At 62.7% G+C, this 12,958-nt stretch overlaps 1 protein-coding gene across 1 annotated transcript in view; it reads left to right on the top strand.

Annotated features, from left to right (window-relative positions):
- Positions 1–14: 14 nt before the first annotated feature.
- Positions 15–12,958, top strand: part of IL17RA (interleukin 17 receptor A) — a 28,833-nt gene continuing 15,889 nt past the window's right edge. Inside the window, exons 1-2 of the mRNA XM_063929329.1 lie at positions 15–215; positions 12,861–12,885. Coding sequence (XP_063785399.1) covers positions 84–215; positions 12,861–12,885 — 157 coding nt within the window. The 5' untranslated portion in view covers positions 15–83. The remainder of the gene's footprint in view (positions 216–12,860; positions 12,886–12,958) is intronic.

The raw sequence follows: 12,958 nt of genomic DNA, 5'->3' as shown, positions 1-12,958 counted from the left end.
TGTGAGATTTGCATGTCTCCGCCCCATATGTGAGAAGCGGAAGAGCGACCGGAGAAGTCGTCGCCGCTGCCCGAGATAGGAGCATGGGTTCGGCCAGCCCGAGCACCGCGTCTCCCCGCCGGGTCCTGCACCTAGTCCTGCGCCTCTCACTGCTGCTGACTGCCGCCCGGGGGCTCCGGGTCATCACAGAGCCGCAGTACAACTGCTCCCAGCCGGTTAGTGCCCGGGGCCAGCGGATGTCCCAGCAGCCGGGGTGTGAGGGGGGACAGCCGGGGTGTGAGGGGGGGGGCAGCCGGGGTGTGAGGGGGGGGCAGCCGGGGTGGGGCAGCCGGGGTGTGAGGGGGGGACAGCCGCCCCGGAGTGTCTGACGTGTGAGTGACAGCCGCCCCCGAGTGTCTGACGTGTGAGTGACAGCCACCCCCGAGTGTCTGACGTGTGAGTGACAGCCACCCCCGAGTGTCTGACGTGTGAGTGACAGCCGCCCCTGTGTGTCTGACGTGTGAGTGACAGCCGCCCCTGAGTGTCTGACGTGTGAGTGACAGCCGCCCCGGAGTGTCTGACGTGTGAGTGACAGCCGCCCCGGAGTGTCTGACGTGTGAGTGACAGCCGCCCCGGAGTGTGAGTGACAGCCGCCCCGGAGTGTCTGACGTGTGAGTGACAGCCGCCCCGGAGTGTCTGACGTGTGAGTGACAGCCGCCCCGGAGTGTCTGACGTGTGAGTGACAGCCGCCCCGGAGTGTGAGTGACAGCCGCCCCGGAGTGTCTGACGTGTGAGTGAGCCGCCCCGGAGTGTCTGACGTGTGAGTGACAGCCGCCCCGGAGTGTCTGACGTGTGAGTGACAGCCGCCCCGGAGTGTCTGACGTGTGAGTGACAGCCGCCCCGGAGTGTCTGACGTGTGAGTGACAGCCGCCCCGGAGTGTCTGACGTGTGAGTGACAGCCGCCCCGGAGTGTCTGACGTGTGAGTGACAGCCGCCCCGGAGTGTCTGACGTGTGAGTGACAGCCGCCCCGGAGTGTCTGACGTGTGAGCGACAGCCGCCCCTGACAGCCGCCCCCGAGTGTCTGACGTGTGAGTGACAGCCGTCCCCGAGTGTCTGACGTGTGAGTGACAGCCGCCCCGGAGTGTCTGACGTGTGAGTGACAGCCGCCCCGGAGTGTCTGACGTGTGAGTGACAGCCGCCCCGGAGTGTCTGACGTGTGAGTGACAGCCGCCCCGGAGTGTCTGACGTGTGAGTGACAGCCGCCCCGGAGTGTCTGACGTGTGAGTGACAGCCGCCCCGGAGTGTCTGACGTGTGAGTGACAGCCGCCCCTGAGTGTCTGACGTGTGAGTGACAGCCGCCCCGGAGTGTCTGACGTGTGAGTGACAGCCGCCCCGGAGTGTCCGATGTGTGAGTGACAGCCGCCCCGGAGTGTCTGACGTGTGAGTGACAGCCGCCCCGGAGTGTCTGACGTGTGAGTGACAGCCGCCCCGGAGTGTCTGACGTGTGAGCGACAGCCGCCCCTGACAGCCGCCCCCGAGTGTCTGACGTGTGAGTGACAGCCGTCCCCGAGTGTCTGACGTGTGAGTGACAGCCGCCCCGGAGTGTCTGACGTGTGAGTGACAGCCGCCCCGGAGTGTCTGACGTGTGAGTGACAGCCGCCCCTGAGTGTCCGATGTGTGAGTGACAGCCGCCCCTGAGTGTCCGATGTGTGAGTGACAGCCGCCCCTGAGTGTCCGATGTGTGAGTGACAGCCGCCCCTGAGTGTCCGATGTGTGAGTGACAGCCGCCCCGGAGTGTCTGACGTGTGAGTGACAGCCGCCCCGGAGTGTCTGACGTGTGAGTGACAGCCGCCCCGGAGTGTCTGACGTGTGAGTGACAGCCGCCCCGGAGTGTCTGACGTGTGAGTGACAGCCGCCCCGGAGTGTCTGACGTGTGAGTGACAGCCGCCCCGGAGTGTCTGACGTGTGAGTGACAGCCGCCCCGGAGTGTCTGACGTGTGAGTGACAGCCGCCCCGGAGTGTCTGACGTGTGAGTGACAGCCGCCCCGGAGTGTCTGACGTGTGAGTGACAGCCGCCCCTGAGTGTCTGACGTGTGAGTGACAGCCGCCCCGGAGTGTCCGATGTGTGAGTGACAGCCGACCCGGAGTGTCTGACGTGTGAGTGACAGCCGACCCGGAGTGTCTGACGTGTGAGTGACAGCCGCCCCGGAGTGTCTGACGTGTGAGTGACAGCCGCCCCGGAGTGTCTGACGTGTGAGTGACAGCCGCCCCGGAGTGTCTGACGTGTGAGTGACAGCCGCCCCGGAGTGTCTGACGTGTGAGTGACAGCCGCCCCGGAGTGTCTGACGTGTGAGTGACAGCCGCCCCGGAGTGTCTGACGTGTGAGTGACAGCCGCCCCGGAGTGTCTGACGTGTGAGTGACAGCCGCCCCTGACAGCCGCCCCCGAGTGTCTGACGTGTGAGTGACAGCCGTCCCCGAGTGTCTGACGTGTGAGTGACAGCCGCCCCGGAGTGTCTGACGTGTGAGTGACAGCCGCCCCGGAGTGTCTGACGTGTGAGCGACAGCCGCCCCTGACAGCCGCCCCCGAGTGTCTGACGTGTGAGTGACAGCCGTCCCCGAGTGTCTGACGTGTGAGTGACAGCCGCCCCGGAGTGTCTGACGTGTGAGTGACAGCCGCCCCGGAGTGTCCGATGTGTGAGTGACAGCCGCCCCTGAGAGTCCGATGTGTGAGTGACAGCCACCCACGAGTGTCTGACGTGTGAGTGACAGCTGCCCCTGAGTGTCTGTATGAGTGACAGCCGCCTCGAGTGACAGCCGCACTGGAGTGTCTGACATGTGAGTGACAGCTGCCCCTGAGTGTCTGTATGAGTGACAGCCGCCCCGAGTGACAGCCGCCCGGGAGTGTCTGACATGTGAGTGACAGCTGCCCCTGAGTGTCTGTATGAGTGACAGCCGCCCCGAGTGACAGCCGCCCGGGAGTGTCTGACATGTGAGTGACAGCTGCCCCTGAGTGTCTGTATGAGTGACAGCCGCCCCGAGTGACAGCCGCCCCTGAGTGTATGATGTGTGAGTGACAGCCGCCCCCGAGTGTCTGATGTGTGAGTGACAGCCGCCCGAGTGTCTGACGTGTGAGTGACAGCCGCCCCTGAGTGTCTGTATGAGTGACAGCCGCCTCGAGTGTCTAATGTGTGAGTGACAGCCATCCGAGTGTCTGACGTGTGAGTGACAGCCGCCCCCGAGTGTCTGACGTGTGAGCGACAGCCGCCCCCGAGTGTCTGACGTGTGAGCGACAGCCGCCCCCGAGTGTCTGACGTGTGAGTGACAGCCGCCCCCGAGTGTCTGACGTGTGAGTGACAGCCGCCCCGAGTGTCTGACGTGTGAGTGACAGCCGCCCCGGAGTGTCTGACGTGTGAGTGACAGCCGCCCGAGTGTCTGTATGAGTGACAGCCGCCTCGAGTGTCTAATGTGTGAGTGACAGCCACCCGAGTGTCTGACGTGTGAGTGACAGCCACCCGAGTATCTGACGTGTGAGCGACAGCCGCCCCCGAGTGTCTGATGTGTGAGTGACAGCCGCCCGAGTGTCTGACGTGTGAGTGACAGCCGCCCGAGTGTCTGTATGAGTGACAGCCGCCTCGAGTGTCTGACGTGTGAGTGACAGCCACCCGAGTGTCTGACGTGTGAGTGACAGCCACCCGAGTGTCTGACGTGTGAGTGACAGCCGCCCCCGAGTGTCTGACGTGTGAGCGACAGCCGCCCCCGAGTGTCTGACGTGTGAGCGACAGCCGCCCCCGAGTGTCTGTATGAGTGACAGCCGCCCCCGAGTGTCTGACGTCTGAGTGACAGCCGTCCCCGAGTGTCTGACGTGTGAGTGACAGCCGCCCCGGAGTGTCTGACGTGTGAGTGACAGCCGCCCCGGAGTGTCTGACGTGTGAGTGACAGCCGCCCCTGAGTGTCCGATGTGTGAGTGACAGCCGCCCCGGAGTGTCCGATGTGTGAGTGACAGCCGCCCCGGAGTGTCTGACGTGTGAGTGACAGCCGCCCCGGAGTGTCTGACGTGTGAGTGACAGCCGCCCCGGAGTGTCTGACGTGTGAGTGACAGCCGCCCCGGAGTGTCTGACGTGTGAGTGACAGCCGCCCCGGAGTGTCTGACGTGTGAGTGACAGCTGCCCCTGAGTGTCTGACGTGTGAGTGACAGCCGCCCCGGAGTGTCCGATGTGTGAGTGACAGCCGCCCCGGAGTGTCTGACGTGTGAGTGACAGCCGCCCCGGAGTGTCTGACGTGTGAGTGACAGCCGCCCCGGAGTGTCTGACGTGTGAGCGACAGCCGCCCCTGACAGCCGCCCCCGAGTGTCTGACGTGTGAGTGACAGCCGTCCCCGAGTGTCTGACGTGTGAGTGACAGCCGCCCCCGAGTGTCTGACGTGTGAGTGACAGCCGCCCCGGAGTGTCCGATGTGTGAGTGACAGCCGCCCCTGAGTGTCCGATGTGTGAGTGACAGCCACCCCCGAGTGTCTGACGTGTGAGTGACAGCTGCCCCTGAGTGTCTGTATGAGTGACAGCCGCCTCGAGTGACAGCCGCACTGGAGTGTCTGACATGTGAGTGACAGCTGCCCCTGAGTGTCTGTATGAGTGACAGCCGCCCCGAGTGACAGCCGCCCGGGAGTGTCTGACATGTGAGTGACAGCTGCCCCTGAGTGTCTGTATGAGTGACAGCCGCCCCGAGTGACAGCCGCCCCTGAGTGTATGATGTGTGAGTGACAGCCGCCCCCGAGTGTCTGATGTGTGAGTGACAGCCGCCCGAGTGTCTGACGTGTGAGTGACAGCCGCCCCTGAGTGTCTGTATGAGTGACAGCCGCCTCGAGTGTCTAATGTGTGAGTGACAGCCACCCGAGTGTCTGACGTGTGAGTGACAGCCGCCCCCGAGTGTCTGACGTGTGAGCGACAGCCGCCCCCGAGTGTCTGACGTGTGAGTGACAGCCGCCCCCGAGTGTCTGACGTGTGAGTGACAGCCGCCCCCGAGTGTCTGACGTGTGAGTGACAGCCGCCCCGGAGTGTCTGACGTGTGAGTGACAGCCGCCCCGGAGTGTCTGACGTGTGAGTGACAGCCGCCCCGGAGTGTCTGACGTGTGAGTGACAGCTGCCCCTGAGTGTCCGATGTGTGAGTGACAGCCGCCCCCGAGGGTCTGACGTGTGAGTGACAGCCGCCCGAGGGTCTGACGTGTGAGTGACAGCCGCCCGAGTGTCTGTTTGAGTGACAGCCGCCTCGAGTGTCTGACGTGTGAGTGACAGCCACCCGAGTGTCTGACGTGTGAGTGACAGCCACCCGAGTGTCTGACGTGTGAGTGACAGCCGCCCCGGAGTGTCTGACATGTGAGTGACAGCCGCCCCGGAGTGTCTGACGTGTGAGTGACAGCCGCTCCCGAGTGTCTGACGTGTGAGTGACAGCCGCCCCCGAGTGTCTGACGTGTGAGTAACAGCCGCCCCTGAGTGTCTGTATGAGTGACAGCCGCCCCGAGTGTCTGACGTGTGAGTGACAGCTGCCCCTGAGTGTCTGTATGAGTGACAGCCGCCTCGAGTGACAGCCGCACTGGAGTGTCTGACATGTGAGTGACAGCTGCCCCTGAGTGTCTGTATGAGTGACAGCCGCCCCGAGTGACAGCCGCCCCGGAGTGTCTGATGTGTGAGTGACAGCCGCCCCTGAGTGTCTGATGTGTGAGTGACAGCCGCCTCGAGTGTCTGACGTGTGAGTGACAGCCACCCGAGTGTCTGACGTGTGAGTGACAGCCACCCGAGTGTCTGACGTGTGAGTGACAGCCACCCGAGTGTCTGACGTGTGAGTGACAGCCGCCCCCGAGTGTCTGACGTGTGAGCGACAGCCGCCCCCGAGTGTCTGACGTGTGAGCGACAGCTGCCCCCGAGTGTCTGACGTGTGAGCGACAGCCGCCCCCGAGTGTCTGTATGAGTGACAGCCGCCCCCGAGTGTCTGACGTCTGAGTGACAGCCGCCCCGGAGTGTCTGACGTGTGAGTGACAGCCGCCCCTGAGTGTCTGTATGAGTGACAGCCGCCCCGAGTGTCTGACGTGTGAGTGACAGCCGCCTCGCAGTGTCTGACGTGTGAGTGACAGCCGCCCCGGAGTGTCTGACGTATGAGTGACAGCCGCCCCGGAGTGTCTGACGTGTGAGTGACAGCCGCCCCGGAGTGTCTGACGTGTGAGTGACAGCCGCCCCGGAGTGTCTGACGTGTGAGTGACAGCCGCCCCGGAGTGTCTGACGTGTGAGTGACAGCCGCCCCGGAGTGTCTGACGTGTGAGTGACAGCCGCCCCGGAGTGTCTGACGTGTGAGTGACAGCCGCCACTGAGTGTCTGTATGAGTGACAGCCGCCCCGAGTGTCTGACGTGTGAGTGACAACCACCGGAGTGTCTGACGTGTGAGTGACAGCCGCCCCGGAGTGTCTGACGTGTGAGTGACAGCCGCCCCGGAGTGTCTGACGTGTGAGTGACAGCCGCCCCGGAGTGTCTGACGTGTGAGTGACAGCCGCCCCGGAGTGTCTGACGTGTGAGTGACAGCCGCCCCGGAGTGTCTGACGTGTGAGTGACAGCCGCCCCGGAGTGTCTGACGTGTGAGTGACAGCCGCCCCGGAGTGTCTGACGTGTGAGTGACAGCCACCCGAGTGTCTGACGTGTGAGTGACAGCCACCCGAGTGTCTGACGTGTGAGTGACAGCCACCCCGGAGTGTCTGACGTGTGAGTGACAGCCGCCCCGGAGTGTCTGACGTGTGAGTGACAGCCGCCCCCGAGTGTCTGACGTGTGAGTGACAGCCGCCCCCGAGTGTCTGACGTGTGAGTGACAGCCGCCCCTGAGTGTCTGTATGAGTGACAGCCGCCCCGAGTGACAGCCGCCCCGGAGTGTCTGACGTGTGAGTGACAGCCGCCACGGAGTGTCTGACGTGTGAGTGACAACCACCCGAGTGTCTGACGTGTGAGTGACAGCCGCCCCGGAGTGTCTGACGTGTGAGTGACAGCCGCCCCGGAGTGTCTGACGTGTGAGTGACAGCCGCCCCGGAGTGTCTGACGTGTGAGTGACAGCTGCCCCTGAGTGTCCGATGTGTGAGTGACAGCCGCCCCCGAGTGTCTGATGTGTGAGTGACAGCCGCCCGAGTGTCTGTATGAGTGACAGCCGCCTCGAGTGTCTGTATGAGTGACAGCCACCCGAGTGTCTGACGTGTGAGTGACAGCCACCCGAGTGTCTGACGTGTGAGCGACAGCCGCCCCCGAGTGTCTGATGTGTGAGTGACAGCCGCCCGAGTGTCTGACGTGTGAGTGACAGCCGCCCGAGTGTCTGTATGAGTGACAGCCGCCTCGAGTGTCTGACGTGTGATTGACAGCCGCCCCTGAGTGTCTGTATGAGTGACAGCCACCCGAGTGTCTGACGTGTGAGTGACAGCCACCCCGGAGTGTCTGACGTGTGAGTGACAGCCGCCCCGGAGTGTCTGACGTGTGAGTGACAGCCGCCCCCGAGTGTCTGACGTGTGAGTGACAGCCGCCCCCGAGTGTCTGACGTGTGAGTGACAGCCGCCCCCGAGTGTCTGACGTGTGAGTGACAGCCGCCCCCGAGTGTCTGACGTGTGAGTAACAGCCGCCCCTGAGTGTCTGTATGAGTGACAGCCGCCCCGAGTGTCTGACGTGTGAGTGACAACCACCCGAGTGTCTGACGTGTGAGTGACAACCACCCGAGTGTCTGACGTGTGAGTGACAGCCGCACCTGAGTGTCTGACGTGTGAGTGACAGCCGCACCTGAGTGTCTGACGTGTGAGTGACAGCCGCACCTGAGTGTCTGACGTGTGAGTGACAGCCGCCCCCGAGTGTCTGATGTGTGAGTGACAGCCGCCCCCGAGTGTCTGATGTGTGAGTGACAGCCGCCCCCGAGTGTCTGACGTGTGAGTGACAGCCGCCCCTGAGTGTCTGTATGAGTGACAGCCTCCCCGAGTGTCTGATGTGTGAGTGACAGCCACCCAAGTGTCTGACGTGTGAGTGACAGCCGCCCCCGAGTGTCCGATGTATGAGTGACAGCCACCCCCGAGTGTCTGATGTGTGAGTGACAGCCACCCCCGAGTGTCTGATGTGTGAGTGACAGCCACCCCCGAGTGTCTGATGTGTGAGTGACAGCCACCCCGGAGTGTCTGACGTGAGTGACAGCTGCCCCTGAGTGTCTGTATGAGTGACAGCCGCCTCGAGTGACAGCCGCACTGGAGTGTCTGACATGTGAGTGACAGCTGCCCCTGAGTGTCTGTATGAGTGACAGCCGCCCGAGTGACAGCCGCCCCAGAGTGTCTGACATGTGAGTGACAGCTGCCCCTGAGTGTCTGTATGAGTGACATCCGCCCCGAGTGACAGCCGCACTGGAGTGTCTGTGTTTGAGTGACAGCCGCCCCTGAGTGTCTGATGTGTGAGTGACAGCCGCCCCCGAGTGTCTGATGTGTGAGTAACAGCCGCCCGAGTGTCTGACGTGTTATTGACAGCCGCCCCGGAGTGTCTGTATGAGTGACAGCCGCCTCGAGTGTCTGACGTGTGAGTGACAGCCACCCGAGTGTCTGACGTGTGAGTGACAGCCACCCCGGAGTGTCTGACGTGTGAGTGACAGCCGCCCCGGAGTGTCTGACGTGTGAGTGACAGCCGCCCCGGAGTGTCTGACGTGTGAGTGACAGCCGCCCCCGAGTGTCTGATGTGTGAGTAACAGCCGCCCGAGTGTCTGACGTGTTATTGACAGCCGCCCCGGAGTGTCTGTATGAGTGACAGCCGCCTCGAGTGTCTGACGTGTGAGTGACAGCCACCCGAGTGTCTGACGTGTGAGTGACAGCCACCCCGGAGTGTCTGACGTGTGAGTGACAGCCGCCCCGGAGTGTCTGACGTGTGAGTGACAGCCGCCCCGGAGTGTCTGACGTGTGAGTGACAGCCGCCCCGGAGTGTCTGACGTGTGAGTGACAGCCGCCCCCGAGTGTCTGACGTGTGAGTGACAGCCGCCCCCGAGTGTCTGACGTGTGAGTGACAGCCGCCCCCGAGTGTCTGACGTGTGAGTGACAGCCGCCCCTGAGTGTCTGTATGAGTGACAGCCGCCCCGAGTGACAGCCGCACTGGAGTGTCTGTGTTTGAGTGACAGCCGCCCCTGAGTGTCCGATGTATGAGTGACAGCCGCCCCCGAGTGTCTGATGTGTGAGTGACAGCCGCCCGAGTGTCTGATGTGTGAGTGACAGCCACCCAAGTGTCTGACGTGTGAGTGACAGCCGCCCCGGAGTGTCCGATGTATGAGTGACAGCCGCCCCCGAGTGTCTGATGTGTGAGTGACAGCCGCCCCCGAGTGTCTGACGTGTGAGTGACAGCCGCCCCGGAGTGTCTGACATGTGAGTGACAGCTGCCCCTGAGTGTCTGTATGAGTGACAGCCGCCTCGAGTGTCTGACGTGTGAGTGACAGCCGCCCCTGAGTGTCTGTATGAGTGACAGCCGCCCCGGAGTGTCTGACGTGTGAGTGACAGCCGCCCCGGAGTGTCTGACGTGTGAGTGACAGCCGCCTCGCAGTGTCTGACGTGTGAGTGACAGCCGCCCCGAGTGTCTGACGTGTGAGTGACAGCCGACCCGGAGTGTCTGACGTGTGAGTGACGGCCGCCCCTGAGTGTCCGATGTATGAGTGACAGCCGCCCCCGAGTGTTTGACGTGTGAGTGACAGCCGCCCCGCAGTGTCTGACGTGTGAGTGACAGCCGCCCCTGAGTGTCTGTATGAGTGACAGCCGCCTCGAGTGTCTGACGTGTGAGTGACAGCCGCACCTGAGTGTCCGATGTATGAGTGACAGCCGCCCCCGAGTGTCTGATGTGTGAGTGACAGCCGCCCCTGAGTGTCTGTATGAGTGACAGCCGCCTCGAGTGTCTGACGTGTGAGTGACAGCCGCCCCTGAGTGTCTGACGGGTGAGTGACAGCCGCCTCGAGTGTCTGACGTGTGAGTGACAGCCACCCGAGTGTCTGACGTGTGAGTGACAGCCGCCCCGGAGTGTCTGACGTGTGAGTGACAGCCGCCCCGGAGTGTCTGACGGGTGAGTGACAGCCGCCTCGAGTGTCTGACGTGTGAGTGACAGCCGCCCCGGAGTGTCTGACGTGTGAGTGACAGCCGCCCCGGAGTGTCTGACGTGTGAGTGACAGCCGCCCCGGAGTGTCTGACGTGTGAGTGACAGCCGCCCCGGAGTGTCTGACGTGTGAGTGACAGCCGCCCCTGAGTGTCTGACGTGTGAGTGACAGCCGCCCCTGAGTGTCTGACGTGTGAGTAACAGCCGCCCCTGAGTGTCTGTATGAGTGACAGCCGCCCCGAGTGTCTGACGTGTGAGTGACAACCACCCGAGTGTCTGACGTGTGAGTGACAACCACCCGAGTGTCTGACGTGTGAGTGACAGCCGCACCTGAGTGTCTGACGTGTGAGTGACAGCCGCACCTGAGTGTCTGACGTGTGAGTGACAGCCGCCCCAGAGTGTCTGATGTGTGAGTGACAGCCGCCCCCGAGTGTCTGATGTGTGAGTGACAGCCGCCCCCGAGTGTCTGATGTGTGAGTTACAGCCGACCGAGTGTCTGATGTGTGAGTAATAGCCGACCGAGTGTCTGACGTGTGAGTGACAGCCGCCCCTGAGTGTCTGTATGAGTGACAGCTGCCTCGAGTGTCTGACGTGTGAGTGACAGCCACCCGAGTGTCTGACGTGTGAGTGACAGCCGCCCCGGAGTGTCTGACGTGTGAGTGACAGCCGCCCCTTAGTGTCTGTATGAGTGACAGCCGCCCCGAGTGACAGCCGCACTGGAGTGTCTGTGTTTGAGTGACAGCCGCCCCCGAGTGTCTGATGTGTGAGTGACAGCCGCCCGAGTGTCTGACGTGTGAGTGACAGCCGCCCCTGAGTGTCTGTATGAGTGACAGCCGCCCCGAGTGTCTGATGTGTGAGTGACAGCCACCCAAGTGTCTGACGTGTGAGTGACAGCCGCCCCTGAGTGTCCGATGTATGAGTGACAGCCGCCCCCGAGTGTCTGATGTGTGAGTGACAGCCACCCCCGAGTGTCTGATGTGTGAGTGACAGCCACCCCCGAGTGTCTGACATGTGAGTGACAGCTGCCCCTGAGTGTCTGTATGAGTGACAGCCGCCTCGAGTGACAGCCGCACTGGAGTGTCTGACATGTGAGTGACAGCTGCCCCTGAGTGTCTGTATGAGTGACAGCCGCCCGAGTGACAGCCGCCCCAGAGTGTCTGACATGTGAGTGACAGCTGCCCCTGAGTGTCTGTATGAGTGACATCCGCCCCGAGTGACAGCCGCACTGGAGTGTCTGTGTTTGAGTGACAGCCGCCCCTGAGTGTCTGATGTGTGAGTAACAGCCGCCCGAGTGTCTGACGTGTTATTGACAGCCGCCCCTGAGTGTCTGTATGAGTGACAGCCACCCGAGTGTCTGACGTGTGAGTGACAGCCACCCCGGAGTGTCTGACGTGTGAGTGACAGCCGCCCCGGAGTGTCTGACGTGTGAGTGACAGCCGCCCCCGAGTGTCTGACGTGTGAGTGACAGCCGCCCCCGAGTGTCTGACGTGTGAGTGACAGCCGCCCCTGAGTGTCTGTATGAGTGACAGCCGCCCCGAGTGACAGCCGCACTGGAGTGTCTGTGTTTGAGTGACAGCCGCCCCTGAGTGTCCGATGTATGAGTGACAGCCGCCCCCGAGTGTCTGATGTGTGAGTGACAGCCGCCCGAGTGTCTGACGTGTGAGTGACAGCCGCCCCTGAGTGTCTGTATGAGTGACAGCCGCCCCGAGTGTCTGATGTGTGAGTGACAGCCACCCAAGTGTCTGACGTGTGAGTGACAGCCGCCCCGGAGTGTCCGATGTATGAGTGACAGCCGCCCCCGAGTGTCTGATGTGTGTGTGACAGCCGCCCCTCGAGTGTCTGATGTGTGAGTGACAGCCACCCCCGAGTGTCTGATGTGTGAGTGACAGCCGCCCCGGAGTGTCTGACATGTGAGTGACAGCTGCCCCTGAGTGTCTGTATGAGTGACAGCCGCCCCGGAGTGTCTGACGTGTGAGTGACAGCCGCCCCCGAGTGTCCGATGTATGAGTGACAGCCGCCCCCGAGTGTCTGATGTGTGAGTGACAGCCGCCCCTGAGTGTCTGTATGAGTGACAGCCGCCTCGAGTGTCTGACGTGTGAGTGACAGCCGCCCCTGAGTGTCTGACGGGTGAGTGACAGCCGCCTCGAGTGTCTGACGTGTGAGTGACAGCCACCCGAGTGTCTGACGTGTGAGTGACAGCCGCCCCGGAGTGTCTGACGTGTGAGTGACAGCCACCCCGGAGTGTCTGACGTGTGAGTGACAGCCGCCCCGGAGTGTCTGACGTGTGAGTGACAGCCGCCCCGGAGTGTCTGACGTGTGAGTGACAGCCGCCCCGGAGTGTCTGACGTGTGAGTGACAGCCGCCCCGGAGTGTCTGACGTGTGAGTGACAGCCGCCCCGGAGTGTCTGACGTGTGAGTGACAGCCGCCCCTGAGTGTCTGACGTGTGAGTGACAGCCGCCCCGGAGTGTCTGGTCTGTGGGTTAGTCGCAGACCATACTACTCACACGCTGGGGCACTGGGTGGCGCCGGTCAGCATGTGTTCTGAGCAGCTGTGTGCGCTCCCCTGCAGAGGCTCAGAACGTTTCATTCAGATCATGTGTAGAGGCCACGTGGCGGTCAGCGAACCTGCTGGGAGTTATAGTTCCTCAGCAGCTAATACTCCCCTCAGAAGCGCTGTACTGTATGTGCAGGACAGGGGAGCATGTCACAGTGATGACAGCGACGAAGAGCTAACAATCTACTAACGTTCTCCCCTTGTGTCTTGCAGGGCATTCAGTGCACCGTCCTGGACAGTAAGTGACCATGTGCGACGGTTACCGGGTAACGCATTGGGCCTGATTCAGACTCGCCTGCAATGTGGATGTC

Source organism: Pseudophryne corroboree, chromosome 6, assembly GCF_028390025.1.
Source record: "Pseudophryne corroboree isolate aPseCor3 chromosome 6, aPseCor3.hap2, whole genome shotgun sequence".
Classification (NCBI taxonomy): Eukaryota; Metazoa; Chordata; class Amphibia; order Anura; family Myobatrachidae; genus Pseudophryne; species Pseudophryne corroboree.
This window is presented reverse-complemented; position numbering and strand designations above follow the sequence as displayed.